At 37.2% G+C, this 14,657-nt stretch overlaps 1 protein-coding gene across 35 annotated transcripts in view; it reads right to left on the bottom strand.

Annotated features, from left to right (window-relative positions):
- Positions 1-14,657, bottom strand: part of BBX (BBX high mobility group box domain containing) — a 289,118-nt gene that overhangs the window by 81,472 nt on the left and 192,989 nt on the right. For all 35 annotated transcript variants that reach the window (XM_051819094.2, XM_051819093.2, XM_070072060.1 and 32 more), the window contains 2 exons: positions 6,388-6,583; positions 2,308-2,375 (listed from right to left, as the gene is read on the bottom strand). In XM_051819094.2, coding sequence (XP_051675054.1) covers positions 2,308-2,375; positions 6,388-6,583 — 264 coding nt within the window. The remainder of the gene's footprint in view (positions 1-2,307; positions 2,376-6,387; positions 6,584-14,657) is intronic.

The raw sequence follows: 14,657 nt of genomic DNA, 5'->3' as shown, positions 1-14,657 counted from the left end.
CTCTTTGTCTTATTTTCATCTGCTTACAGATATAAGTGTCTGAAATTCTATGACCATGTCCACTTATCTGGAATAAGACTTTACACAGATATCTCAAGTGTTAAGTGAAGTCTACAGTTATCTATGAGATAAACTCTCACAGATATCAAATAGTATTTACATAGAGCATTATTTCATATAACTTTCACTGCTTTATTGTTTCAATATACTTCAAATTGTTTCCAATAATTACCTACGTATTCCTGAGATGAGAGGTAGGGGATATAAAGACAGATGGGTTCTCAGAAATGGTTCCTAAAGACCTAACACTGCCACCTTCTGAGCATAGATTTCTTTCTTCTGTAAGGGTCACTTCTTTAAGTCAGTTAGCGATCTCTCTCTCTTTTAAGAGTTCTTTAAACATTGGTCTACCTCCACACTGTTTTAATTGCTTGTGTCAGAACTCTGCCTTTTTGAAAGAGAGTGGGAGAACTTCTCACTGAAAAAAACCTAAAAGGCAAAACTGTAAGCAAAGTGGTGGTGGTGGAATGTATCTTTTACTTTGACTAACATGCCTAAGTTCTGCAGACCTTGATTTGTTTCTATGAGTATTTGAAAGTTAAAAAGAATGTTAAAAGGTGTTGGGACTAAAACACTGCCAAATTCTAATCTGTTAGGAAAGATGATGCTGATTTTCCCAATACAACACACTCTTGGAAAGAGTATGAGTCAGACTTAGTGGAAAGGTCAAGTGTGCATTATTAATGCAACATTCACTTTTGGAACATGTTTGGCATACTCTACACCTAAGCAACGGATAGTGTGAATTGCCATGAGCTAGCAGCCATGTGTTAGAAAGTGAAACAATGTCTGACAAAGCCATTGTGTTAAGAAGTACAAACAAGTTGAATAACAAGTAGGCAAAGGCACAAAGTGACACATTTTTCAGTTATAGATTAGCACAATGTAAATAACCACCAGTATACCAACTGGTACATTTTTTGCTACACTGAATTGAACACAATCAAAATAAACTTAAAGTGAATATACAGTGAGTAACTAGGATTGCAAATATAAACTGTAACTAATAAAAGCCTTATATAATGTAAATAGCACCTGAAGCTGAACAGGCTTCCCCGGCAATCTGTATGGCATACTTACAACTTTGAAACAAAAGTTAAAAAAAAAAATCTGCAATAAAATTCAGATAACTGCTCTTTTTCCTTTAAGGGCTCTGCTAGTTGGAGTTAGAAAATTTCCATCTTAAGAAACTAAGTGTAGTAAAATAACATGAGCTGCAGGTTAATTTGACTGGCCTCTGTTAATTGGGCCTGGAAAATAGAGGAATCCCACAAATGTAAACTATGTTGGTTAACTGCCACTACCTGCCCATCAAAATCATATACGAAAGCATTTAGCAAAAGCGGTCCAGTAACCAGACAATGAAACTGAGGTCATAAGGGCCTAGGTCCTTTTCATTTTAAAGAATAAAACAATCTTGTAATGCCATGTTTCCTGGATTTCAAACAGGAGTTTGGAAATAGGAGACTAAAGACACCAACAGGTTTCCCTTTTTTTATTTTTAAACTATCAGCTTTCCACTAGTGAATCTAAATGAGAACATCACAAAGGCAGTAGATGCATTATCACAGGACCTCACTTACAGACTCATGACACAGTCATGGTTAATGCCAATTATCTGCACACTGAATTTCTTTTTTTAATGTTTGCTTTCACTTACTTGAAAAAGAAGGACAGTGAAAGCAAGGAGAATGTGTGTGTGTGTGTGTGAAAGAGAGAGAAGGAGGGGAGAATAATCCTCCATCTGCTGGTTAATTCTCCAAATGCCTGCATAGCCAGGGTTAGGCTAGGCCAAAGCCAGAAGCCTGGAACTGCCATCCAGGTCACCGATGTGGGTGGCAGGCGCTAAGCATTTGGGCCATCATCTCCTGTCTTCCAGGATGCATTAGCAAGAAGTCTGATCAGAAGTTGAGTAGACAGTACTGGAACTGGTACTCTGATAGGCGATACAGCTATCCCAAGTGGCTGACAACGCATACCTCTCTATACACGGCATTTCTTATCCGTATGTTCCCATGGAACCTCAGAGTCTGAATGTGTTTGTGTCCTCTTGCTTTTATTTACACCACTTCTGTCACCCTCAATGCACCAGATGCACCGACAGATCTTAATGAGAACAATTATAGTAAAGTTTGTTCATGAGCTGTAAATAGTGATACTGCAGAGATCACAATGTGAACAGCATACAAACGGCTGTGTTCTCAATCTCCAGCATGTGCTGAGTGGAGGGGGTGGGCGCTGGCTTACCTCTGGTGTGCCAAGAGCATGTTCTCCAGCTAACAGCAGCATGCTCAGACCTCCCATTTGAGTAGGATCTAAATAAGGTGAAAACAAACCATCAATGTATAAGCATAAAGGCCATACAATCCATAAACCGTAAAAAAGAATACTCGAGCAATCAGAAATCCAACAAAACCACATATAACCTTTTACACTCTTTATAAAACAGTAACCTGGCACACACGTGCCTATTAAATTCTACTGTTGTCCTGCCATTCCAACACAGAACTTTCTCAAATACCACAGCTGTTTATAGCATGATTATCTCCTAATGGGAGACTTCTTTCCTTACTACATGGGAGTGTAAATAGGATTTAAAAAAAAAAAAAAAAAAAGAGTGCTTATGCTTGTCTTCCAAGAAGTCTGAGACTGTTATTCCTGCATTGCAAAAAAAAAAAAAAAAAAAAAACAGGCTGAAGAACACAGAAAAATTTACCAAATGGGTCTCTAAACTACTGGGCTTTTTTCAAATAACTGTCCACCAACAGTTTCAAAACAAGTTTAAATTAACTGATGATTTTTGACTTTTTGAATCTTAAGAGTAGCCAGGTTTTTGCTCAAAAAGCCTTAAAAATTTAAAATTAATAATTTTTGTTATCAAAGGTTTCTGTTTCCATTCTTTCAATAATCAACAGAAACAGAAAGGCAAAATAAAAATAGTAAACTGATAGATCCATGACCCAAGTTGTATCTAAACAAAGATAGGATTAGATTAGAAACCAACATCCTCCAAGATTATCTTAAATGAACTAAAACTCAGAAATGCAATGAAAGAACATATGTGAAAATGCCAACTCACTGCCTCTCATAGTACACACAGGTCCTCAATAAATGTGTATTTTAGAAATCTCTCTATGATTGAAAATGAAGATAAGTTATATGTTCATAGACATTCAGTTGTTTATTTTTTTGTTTCTTTTGGTTAAAGGTTATGCCTCTAAGTATATCTGTGTATACAACCTGTCCTGGAAGCCATTTTTAATATTTTAGATACATTTTCTTTAAGAAGTAAAAAAATTCTGAAGTAGAAAAAAGCTAGAGTTGTTAGAGGGACAAATTTGTTGCCAAATGATCCATTATTTAAGAAACAGCTCAATAATGGGAAGCAGTGACACAGAAACACATACAAAATATACAGCAACACTGGCTTATGGAATGAAATGAAGATATTTATTATTGGTTTAATATTCCATAAATGTTCAGCTTAAGAACTACTGTGGCTGCTAAAATAGATACTTAAATTTATTTAAAACTCAAAAGAGGGACGTGAATTTAGTAGAAAGGACAAATTTAGTTTGGTATTTGAGAATATTTTGTGGCTGTTATCCTAAGGGATGGGTTGGATGACAGCATTTGAAAGATAAGAATACGCTAATTCAAGTTACAAAGTAAAACAGGGAGCCCCATTACATGGTAAGTTATCTATCAATGTGATTTTGCAAGAAGTTTGCTGCATAGATCCTAAAACCTCAGCCAAAAACTTACCATCAGCTTTTATATTAATTTATAGTTATATAATGTTTTATTTATTTATTTGAAAGACAGAGTTAAAGAGAGAGAGGTAGAGACAGAGGGAGAGGTCTTCCATCCACTGGTTCACTCCCCAGATGGCCACTGTGCAGATCCAAAGCCAGGAGCCAGGAGCTTCTTCCAGGTCTCTCACGTGGGTGCAGGGGCCCAAGGACTTGGGCCATCTTCTGCTGATTTCCCAGGCCATAGCAGAGAGCTGGATCAGAAGAGGAGCAGCTGGGAATAGAACCAGCGCCCAAATGGGATGCCAACACTTCAGGCCAAGGTCTTAACCCACTGCACCACAGTGCCGGCCCCAATGTTTTTAGAATTATAAAAAATATATTCACATAAATAGCACACTTTCCAGGAGGGCTTATATTACAGTTTTCCTTTCATTGATTGAAAATCACATAGGTGATTCAAAATTACAAAACATCAAGTCACGAGGGGTATTGGGCAAAGCAAAAGAAATTTCATGTCAAAGAAAATTTAAATTGGCCTTTAAAAGCCCTTCATGATCCCCAAATCCAGATAGCTAAGCACTAGGTTTTAATTACAGGCAAACTCATTCACTTTCATCTTATTGGAAAGGGCCATAATTAGAAATATCAGACCACTGTTATCCATTATATACAAATTTAACCAAAGCTCTGATCCTTGATTATCTAATGAGATAACTCTGACTGAGGTATATTCCTTCTTTCTTGTACTTTGCCTTAAAGAGTGGGCTTTTAAAAGCTGATTGTAAGGGGCCACTGCTTTGGTGTAGTAGGCTAAGCCTCCACCTACATCGCTGGCATCCCAAATGGGTGCCGATTTGTGTCCTGGCTGCTCCTCTTTGATCCAGCTCTCTGCTATAGCTTGGGAAAGTGGTAGAAGGTGGCCCAAGTGCCTGGGCCCCTGCACCTACAAGGGAGACCTGAAAGAAATTCCTGGCTGCTGGCTTCAGATCGGCCCAGCTCTGGCCATTGCAGCCATTTAGGAAGTGAACCAGTGGATGGTCTGTATCTCTACCTCTCAAATAAATAAAATCCTAAAAAAAAAAACTTTATTGTAAATACCCTGGTTGGAATCCAGTTTCCACTTTCACTTTATAGGTAAAAGACTGATTAATAAAGTATCAGAAACAATGCTCCAAAAATACAGTTTTCATAGCTTTCTGTGGTTTACCTACAGTTACTGTCTGGTTTGTGAAGAGCAGATATACAAAAAAAAAAGTCCCACATACCCACATATACTGATCTAGATTTAGAAATGGAAAAAAAAAAAAAAAAACCAACAACACTGGATACTAAGTGATTTGATTACAAGCCAGTCCACCACACCCCCTTTTTGGTCTTGATAATAAAATCTTTTAGAAAATACTCCAAATAGTACAACCTGGGAAGTCTAGAGAGCTAAGACTAATAACAAGTGGAAGCTAAAATTGTTTAAAATGATACCTAAACAAGGACAGATCTCCATGTTTTGAGAATTGTAGGTAAAAGTATTGCTTTGGGAGCTCACATAGAATGATGCTACAAACACATACATAACAAGGACCTGAAGACTTTGTTTCCCATAATGCTACCATTAATGTGAGACTCACCTTTTAAAAGCATAAAGCATTTATACCGAGCATGCCACAGACTTTTTATACCATGAAAAACACACTGAACTATTTAAGTATCATTATGTCTGCCAGCTATTTAAAAAAAATGTGGCATCACAATGTTGTTCAACCTTCTTTCCCAAACTTTCCATACTGAGGATGGTTTAGTACTCTGAAGAAAATTTGCTTACAACACTGAAATAGAACCTTACAGCTCCACACAACTTCACCTCTTCACCCTGCCCAATCTTCCCAAACTCATCCTGGAAAGTTCCTTTTCTGATTGCCGCATTTGTAGCAGTCAGGAAAAACAGCCATTTGTGTGGTGAAAATACATACTTTATTTCATGGTAATACAATAGCATTCCTTACCACCCAAAGAGTATTAAAGGTCTCATGACACATGGGACCATCTGGAATTTTAAACTTGTCTGGCTTACACAGGAATGAGGGTAGGAAGGGGGAACAGGATGGGAATTCTAAGGCACAGCTGTCAGATTCATCTCAGACTAGTGATGAAGTTGTTCATTCGGTGACCTCAGTGTTTCAAATACACAGATGATCTACATAATTGTGGCTTTTTAAGTATCCATGATAACTAATGTTCCTACTGGCACAGCTTAATAGTAAGCTATTTTGTTAACATTATAGAATTTCATAAGCTCCTAACAACATCCAAATTACTGTCTGTTTTTCCAAACTGTCAATGTCAAGAATCAAATAATACCCTTATAATGATTCCACCATTCAGTCTGTATCTCCTTCCTTTAATTATACGTAATTCTATTTATATATGTTCCAATTCATTAAGATATGCTACATATTTGCCACTGCTTCATACTGGTCATAAATTTTGCTCCTGTTTCTATTATTTAAAAAAAAAATACTACCTAAATGCATCACCCCATCCTAGGCAAATGGGCAGAAACCGTGTCTAAACTTACCGGCCATTCCAAAGTTAAGCTGAGGCATTTCTTCAGTCTTGGCTTTCTTGGGGCTTGGCAAATCTCTTGACGAGTCAGATGGGAAGGCCCAGAGTTTTTTTCGTGGATTGACAGTGGGTGTTGGAGACTTCACAGGCTTGTTTGTGGTAGGACACCATTTGTAGCCAGGATTTGCTTTCATAAATGCATCTTTATACTATAAATAACACAACAAACAGCAGGCTTTCATTAACATATAGACTGAAAAAGTTCTAATATGCTTCACCCCATTGCCCCATTTACATAATGAGTAAGGAAAGCACTTTCCATGACTTCTGTGGTTTTCCTTGCAGAGAAGTGGCAATCCTAGCACAGGCCTCTAGAGACAGGACCTGACATTGATCTATTAGAAACCCCATTGGTGGGAGGAGGGTACAGAGGCTGCACACTTTGTATCTTTTAATTCTCACTTCTTTTTTTTTTTAAGTAACCAAGGAACTGCCTGGCTTTGGAGGAGAAGAGTTGTTGTTTGCAATGAAAAGAGCTAAGTAACCAGAAAAGAGAACAAGCAGAGTTCAAATCCCAGCATTTCTACATAGGGGATGGTCACTAAAGTCAGAGAAAGCAACCTACTTGGGCCTCAACCTTAGACTGCATGAACTGAGGATAACAGCTCCAAATGCCCAGGATAAACAGTGTTGCAGAGTGCAACCACTACTTCAAAGTAAGCTTCAGATACACAGTACAAAGTGTGACTCAACACCAGGGCCAATGAACAGATTCTACTCACTGCTTAATTTAATTAATAAATATGAAAAAAAATTATTTTGTGCTTTGATATACTAGTAGTTTGACAGATGCAAGCAAACTTAGAGAGCAAATTACACGATTATTGGTTAAAGGAGTCAGGATCACAGGTGGCAGAAAGGGCAACATGATAGGCTCTTTCCAGCAACTGGAAGACACAAGGTCACTTAGAGGAATGTGCATTAGATGCAGATTTATGACAATCTTGGCTCAAAATGCATGTCTGCTTCAGCTGGTTGTGAAGATTAGGCAGGTTTCTTAAGCTTTCTCAGCTTTAATTTCTCCATCTATAAAGTATAACTGTACCTGCCAATGTCCAAAGTTCTGTAATAACTGCACATGATCAGATACATGAATGAGCTCCAAGAGCTCTGATGTGTGAGAGTACAATTAATCCACCACAAACTTCATGTTTTACTTGGTTTCAACCTTCACTGATGACATATTTCCTTCTCCTTTCTTTTTCTGTGGCTTTTTCCTGTTACTTTCTGCCAACTCTGTTTCCCCTTTGACGAGAATAACAAATATTTTTATTGCTATTTATTCCTGAAAAAATGTATTTTCCATGTATTCTTCAACTTTTATATGCTATTATTGCTCAATATTTTATTAATATAATCATTCTATTCCAAAGGCTTGCCTTTTAAAATAGTGACTCAAAATATTTTTTAAAATTTAACCCAATAAGAAACAAAAGCATCCCTTTTAAACTTGGTTTAAATAGTACAAGAGCACTTCAAAAACTTCATGAAAAATGGAACTAGAAGTTTATTTTTGTGGAAAAAAAAAACTTGAAATCAATAATTTTTCCACAACATGTATTTTCTGTGAACTTTTTGAAGATTTCACATATGTAACTTAGATTAATTTCTTTCCACCATTTCAATTTAAAACACATAAATGAAAATTATAATTTAGATAATGCATGTTAATAGCTAATTGTCTAGAATTATTCCAAAGTCACATTAACTCTAATTTTATGAATATTTTTATTTTTGACATGTAAGATGTAAATAAACCTACCTACTGACACTTAGACACGTATGTAAACGAAAGGTAAGCATAAAAAATTATAGGATATAGTTCACCTATCTCAGCAAAATAATGAAACTGGGATTCAAGGCCAGAGACAAACTAGAATTTACCATCACATAGTGGAAAACGTGTTTGGAGGTATCAACTGTGACAGAAGAGATACACTGCCACAGTGCATTCATGTGCGTGGGGGATTTACATATTAAGCTGAGGCAGACAAATAGCCTTGCCTGTTGTCTGGAGGGGAAAGTGATGAATGGCTGGGTGAGGCAGAAATGAAAGTAGCAGACACATGCATCATTATTGTGTCCCAGTAAAAGGCACATGGGCTGGGTTTGTGAGATGAACAGTCACTTGGACAAAGGTCACCGCTCTATAAAGTGACAAAAGACTTTCAAACAAATTGATTAACATATTTGTCATGAGAAACAAAGTTCCCTCTCTTCAGTGCTGCCTTCCATCCTCCCTGGGTTGATCTGCTGGATATGCTGTTTCTCAGCAAGACGTTCTATCTTCTGCTAAGAATCATTTGGTAATTTGCTTCAGTGAAGATCAGTAAGTATAATGGCAATAATACTGTCATCCTAACGAATGCATTCGTACCAGCATCAACTATTTTTAAAACACTGATGACACTAATAAACGCCAGCTTCAACTAATTCATAATTGGTAACTGGTGCTGAAGACAAAGTAAAGCAGTGACAATCACCACACCTCAATCATCTTTCTTTCTCTGGCACGGAGGCCTCAAAACCGCATCTCAAGTACTTTGTGAACACTAAGAAATCACAGACACTGAGATACTGGGGAGAGAGAAGAGTATGGAGTAGAGAAGTCTCTACCTTCACATCGCTTACAGTCCACCCTGAACAACACCAAACATATTATTTCTTTAAGCCCTCCTCTTGACTCAGACATGAAAAATGGTTCTGCAACAGGTATATAAAAATGGATGCAACCTATGAATGAGATAACAGAGGGCAAGACAAAGACCTGGAATATGTACACTGTTGTGGAAAATGATAATTGAGTGTTTACTCTGAGGGCCAAAACTCTGTAGCTGTAATTCAATATTAATCATTAGATTCTCAAACTCAAGGTAAACATTCAATATCATGACGATATGTTTTAGTTCAATGAAGCATACAATAGGCATAAGGGTTAATAATGTGAGAGAGAGAGAGAGAGAGAGAGAGAAAGAGAGAGAGAGAGAGAGAGAACAGTAGCATATAGTCCTGGTTTAAAAGCTTACATGGAGACGTCAAAGCACACAGGCGAATACAAGCAGTGCATGAGCACTAAGAGGCGAGGCGAGGCAGAAAACAGCCCCAGGATGTGAGGGAGGGGGTCTATGGGTCCTGGGGACTGGGCGTTTGACACAGGCCTAGTCACCTGTACTGATGAGATTACTAGGAAAGAGAAAGCTGAATAAGGGAAAATGAGCATAGATTTTGTGTATAGGCTGACAGACATAGCTGTGTGCAACTATTAGCATGAAGTCCAACCACCTGGGCAAAATCCACCATCATGAGATTGAAAAGGCCAGAGAGGCAGGTCCCACCATATCCAGATTTAGGTTGTCCATGTTAGAGATGGAGGAGGAAGTCAATCACAGGCTACTGGTTTTAAGACTTCAATGAAAGATGACTAGAAAACTACTAAATTCATATTAAATACTGATTTTTAAAAATTCTGCTGAAATGAAAATTCACCTCATGGCCTCCAATTTCTTTCTTATTCTTTTTTTTAAAAGATTTATCTTATTTATTTGAAAGTCAGAGTTACACAAATAGAGGAGAGGCAGAGAGAGAGAGAGGGGTCTTCCATCCACTGGTTCACTCCCCATTTGTCTGCAATGACCAAAGTTGCATCGATAGAAGCCAGGAGCCAGGAGCTTCTTCCAGGTGCAGGGGCCCAAGGACCTGGGCCATCTTCTGCTTTCCTAGGCCACAACAGAGAGCTGGATCAGAAGTGGAGCTGCTGGGACTCAAACCAGCGCCCATATGAGATTCCAGCACTGCAGGCAACGGCTTTACCTGCTATGCCACAGCACCAGCCCCATGGCCTCCAATTTCCTACTGCAAATTTCCAGTAAAGTGGATAGTCAGACACACTTCCTGACTCATACAAGGTGCTCAATAAATGCTGGCTCTCTTGTGCCCCAGTCATCCCCATGTTTCATCAGCAATGGTAACAATGTATCAGTTCAGTGTCTGATAGTATTGTTATTTGGTATTGGCATTAAATACATATCCATTCACACTATTTTGCCACCTCCATATATGGTAATTGTATTATGTAACAAAAGACATCTATTATATTAAAAATGGGGGTCTTGGGGCTGGTGCTGTGGCATAGTAGGCTAAGCCTCTTCCTATAGCAGCAGCATCCTATATGGGCACCAATATTTGTCCTGGCTGCTGCTCTTTTGATCCAGCTCTCTGCTTATGTCTTAGGAAAGCAATAGAATATGGCCCAAGTGCTTGGGTCCCTACACCCATGTGAGAGACCCGGAAGAAGCTCCTGGCTTCAGATCAGCCCAGCTCTGGCCATTATAGCCATCTGGGGAGTGAACCAGCTGATGCAAGACCTTCTTCTCTGTTTCTCCCTCACTCTGTAATGCTACCTTTCAAATAAATAAATAAAACTTAAAAAAAAAGGGAGTAGTCTCAACATTAAATACTTTGTAGATCATTTACAAAAATGTAAATCTGATCTGAAAAGCACCTTAATATTCATGAAAGATATATTTACCAGCTGATCTCCAATTGTTTATTTTTAATGGGGATGGGGTAGTATCTAAAAGCCCACCTGCATTTCTAGCTATTATTACAGTCTAGGTTTCTCAGCAGACTGAAAGAGACATGGCAATCCAAATGTGACCCAGTAATAGGGGGCTTGGAAAATGTGTATATAAAGAAAAACAACTGGGAAATATTACCACAAAATAAAATCTACCATAATCGTGAAAAGAGATGCTACAGGAAACTATCTGATTTTTAACAGTGATTCAACACTAATTTTATAAGAATATATTCCACTGGGTGCTCTTTAACACACACTTTATTTTATAAGCATATACTCAAAGGAAGCTAAATATTTAACACATTTCATTTTATAAGCGTATACTCTACAGGGAGCTAAATCTTTAACACATTTCATTTTATAAGCATATTCTCTACAGTGAACTAAATATTTAGCACATATTTTATTTTATAAGCATATACTCTGCAGGGGGCTAAATGAACCCTTAATATATTCTGAGCCAGCTGTCTCACTTCCCATAAGCAGCAGCAATAACATTCTACAAGGGCAGAAGAGGACAGGGAGAGACTTGAGAAGTAGCACTAATCTGTACTTCCTTAGTTTGAAGACCTTTCCTTCACAAAAATTTTAAAATTATCATGAAGATAACATGACTTGAAGAACTATGTGATCTAAGTTATTCTTGCTATCTGTTTCTAATAGGGAGGAAAATTATTTAGGATGTTTCATGTGACAGAACATTGAACTAAATTTATGGTTTTGACTGAATAAGTTATATATAAATCTGCACAATGTTTATGATAAAACAACTCCACCAGAAACAACTCACTTGAAAATGTGGCTTGACTATGTGACCATGGCTGAATATGTGTCTGGTTGTTTTATTGTGGAAAGTCATCAAGAAAAAAACTGAAAGCAAGGCAGTTGTCTATAGATATGGCTACTTAAATGGGCTATGAGCGTGATGATTTTTAACCTGACAACAGCTTTTTACATATAATTTTAAAAATATGATTTTAGTGCTTATTTTGGGTAATTACGCAAAAAGTCAGTTTATTAATTTAAAAAGTAAAAATTTAAGAATTTCTTTAAAAGTACAATTTTCTTCATTTTTAAAAAATAGACAAGGATCTAGATGAGAAAACTAGTAAACAACTACTTTCTGGAAATGTATAAAAGACAAAGATTCATGTTAACTAATTTGAATTATAAAATCCTTACATTTTCTTAAAATTATGTTCACATAGGTTTAATAATTTCCTTAAACACTCTGAACTTTCTGCTTCCAAAATTGTTTACAGAATGAATTTTCAAATTTTTCCAATGGTGCAAAGCTAACTTTTTCCCATGTCTTTTTGAATGATCATTAATTCTTTTTTTTAACAGTGTCATACTTCAGTTTATTTTATAATCATAAGCTTAACCCTCCACTAAATAAAGAATTCAATAAATAGTAAGGAGAAAAAAAAAAAACAAACACTGATCCTCAACAGTAGAGACAACTGTAAACATTAATCAATTCTCAAAATGTCAATTTCACTCATATACCTTACTTTTTTTTTGTACTCTTAGTTACCACAGATCATGGAAACATGCTATTTGTCTTTTAGAGACTGGCTTATTCCATTAAGTATAATGGTTTCCAGTTGCATCCATCTTGTTGCAAAAGAAAGGATTTCATTCTTTTCATGACTGAGTAGTTTAACATATAAATGTTATTATGTGTGTGTATATATGTATATATATATATATCTGTTGATAGGCATCAGGATTAATATATCTTAGCTATTGTGTAATGAACTGCAATAAACATGGGGGTACAGAAAACTCTTTAATATGCTGATTTCATTTGGTTTGGGTAAATTCCCAAGAAGAATGAGATGGTTGGGTCATATGGTAGATCTATTTTCAGATTTCAGATATATTCTTTTCAAATTTCAGAATCTCCATACTGTCATCCACAATGGCTGTAACTAGTTTACATTCTCACCAACAGTGGATTAGGGTGCCTTTTCTCCCATATCCTCTCCAGCATTTTTTTTTTTTTTTTTGATTTCTGTATGACAGCCATTCTAACTAGGGTGAGGTAAAACCTCACTGTGCGTCTGATTTGCATTTCCCCTATGGCTAGTGACCCAGAGCATTTTTCTCATGTGTCAGTTGACCAACTGAATTTCATCCTTTGGAAAATGCCTTTTCAAGTCCTTTCTCCATTTCTTTTTTTTTTTTTAATATTTTATTTATTTATTTGACAGGTAGAGTTACAGACAGAGAGACAGAAAGAAAGGTCTTCCTTCCACTGGTTCACGCCCCAAATGGCTGCAATGGCCGGAGCTGTGCCCATCTGAAGCAAGGAGCCAGGTGCTTTTTCTGGGTCTCCCATGTGGGTGCAGGGGCCCAAGCACTTGGGCCAACCTCTACTGCTTTCTCAGGACACAGCAGAGTGCTGGACTGGAAGAGGAGCAACAGGGACTAGAACCAGTGCCCATATGGGATGCCAGCACCGCAGGCAGAGGATTAACCTAGTGTGCCATGGTGCTGGCCCCTCCATTTCTTTTTTTAATAATTATTTTTAAAAATTATTTATTTGAAAGTTAGAATGAGAGGGAGAGAGAAAATGAGAGAGAGAAAGAGAGAGAGAGGTCTTCCATCAGATGGTTCACTCCCCAAATGGCTACAACAGCCAGAGCAAGGCTGATCCAAAGCCAGGAGCCAGGAGTTTTATCCATGTCTCCCATGAGAGCAGGGGTTCAAGCATTTGGGCTTGCCCAGGAACACTAGCAGGGAGCTGGATCAGAAGTGGAGCAGCCATGACTCAAACTGGAGCTCATATGGCATGCTGGTGCTGCAAGCAGCAGCTTTATCTACTATGCCACAGCACTGGCACCTTGCCCATTTCCTAACTGGATTATTTGTTTTGCTATTGTTGAGTTTCTGAAGTCTTTATAGATTCTGGATATTAGTCACTTATCAGTTGCATAGTTTGCAAATATTTTTTTTCTCATTCTGTCAGCTGCCTGTTCCTTTTCTTCCCTTTGCAGTTCAGAAGCTTCTCATTTTAATAACCCTTTAGCTTATTAACTGTTCATAATAAAAATAGAAAATAATTGTGATATAGAGCAGTACTAAATAGAAACAAAGTTGTTTATCTGGAATAACTCTGACACCTAACATTTGTAGAGCTTAAAACTTTGGATAACGGTTACATATGCATCTCCTTACTTGCATCTTCTATTGACCCTTTGAAGGCAGACATCTTTATTGCCATTTTACAGATGTGGAAATCTCAAAAAGCCTGGGAAAGAAGATCAGGTTTGAGACCTGACTCTACTACCACACCACCTTCAACTTCTTAGATGAGTCACTTAGCTTTTCTGAGCCTCAGTGTTCTCATTTTTAACTTTTAGAAAATAAAATATAATTCATGAAATTATTCTGAAGATAATTAAAGGTTTGTAAAATAATTCTGTCTAGAATAAAGCAATATTTAAAACTTTATCATCTTTTAAAAATAAAACATCTGAATTTTTAAAAATACACTAAGAAAGTCCTGATATCTGGGACATAAGAATGGCAAAGGCTTCAGAAAAAAGAAATATTGTTAAACAAGAAATCTAAATGTCTGGTTTTGCTACCCACATCCCCCCAACGTGGTAGACTCCTAAATGAATCACACTTAGGAA

The sequence above is a fragment of the Oryctolagus cuniculus genome, chromosome 4 (genome assembly GCF_964237555.1).
Source record: "Oryctolagus cuniculus chromosome 4, mOryCun1.1, whole genome shotgun sequence".
Classification (NCBI taxonomy): Eukaryota; Metazoa; Chordata; class Mammalia; order Lagomorpha; family Leporidae; genus Oryctolagus; species Oryctolagus cuniculus.
This window is presented reverse-complemented; position numbering and strand designations above follow the sequence as displayed.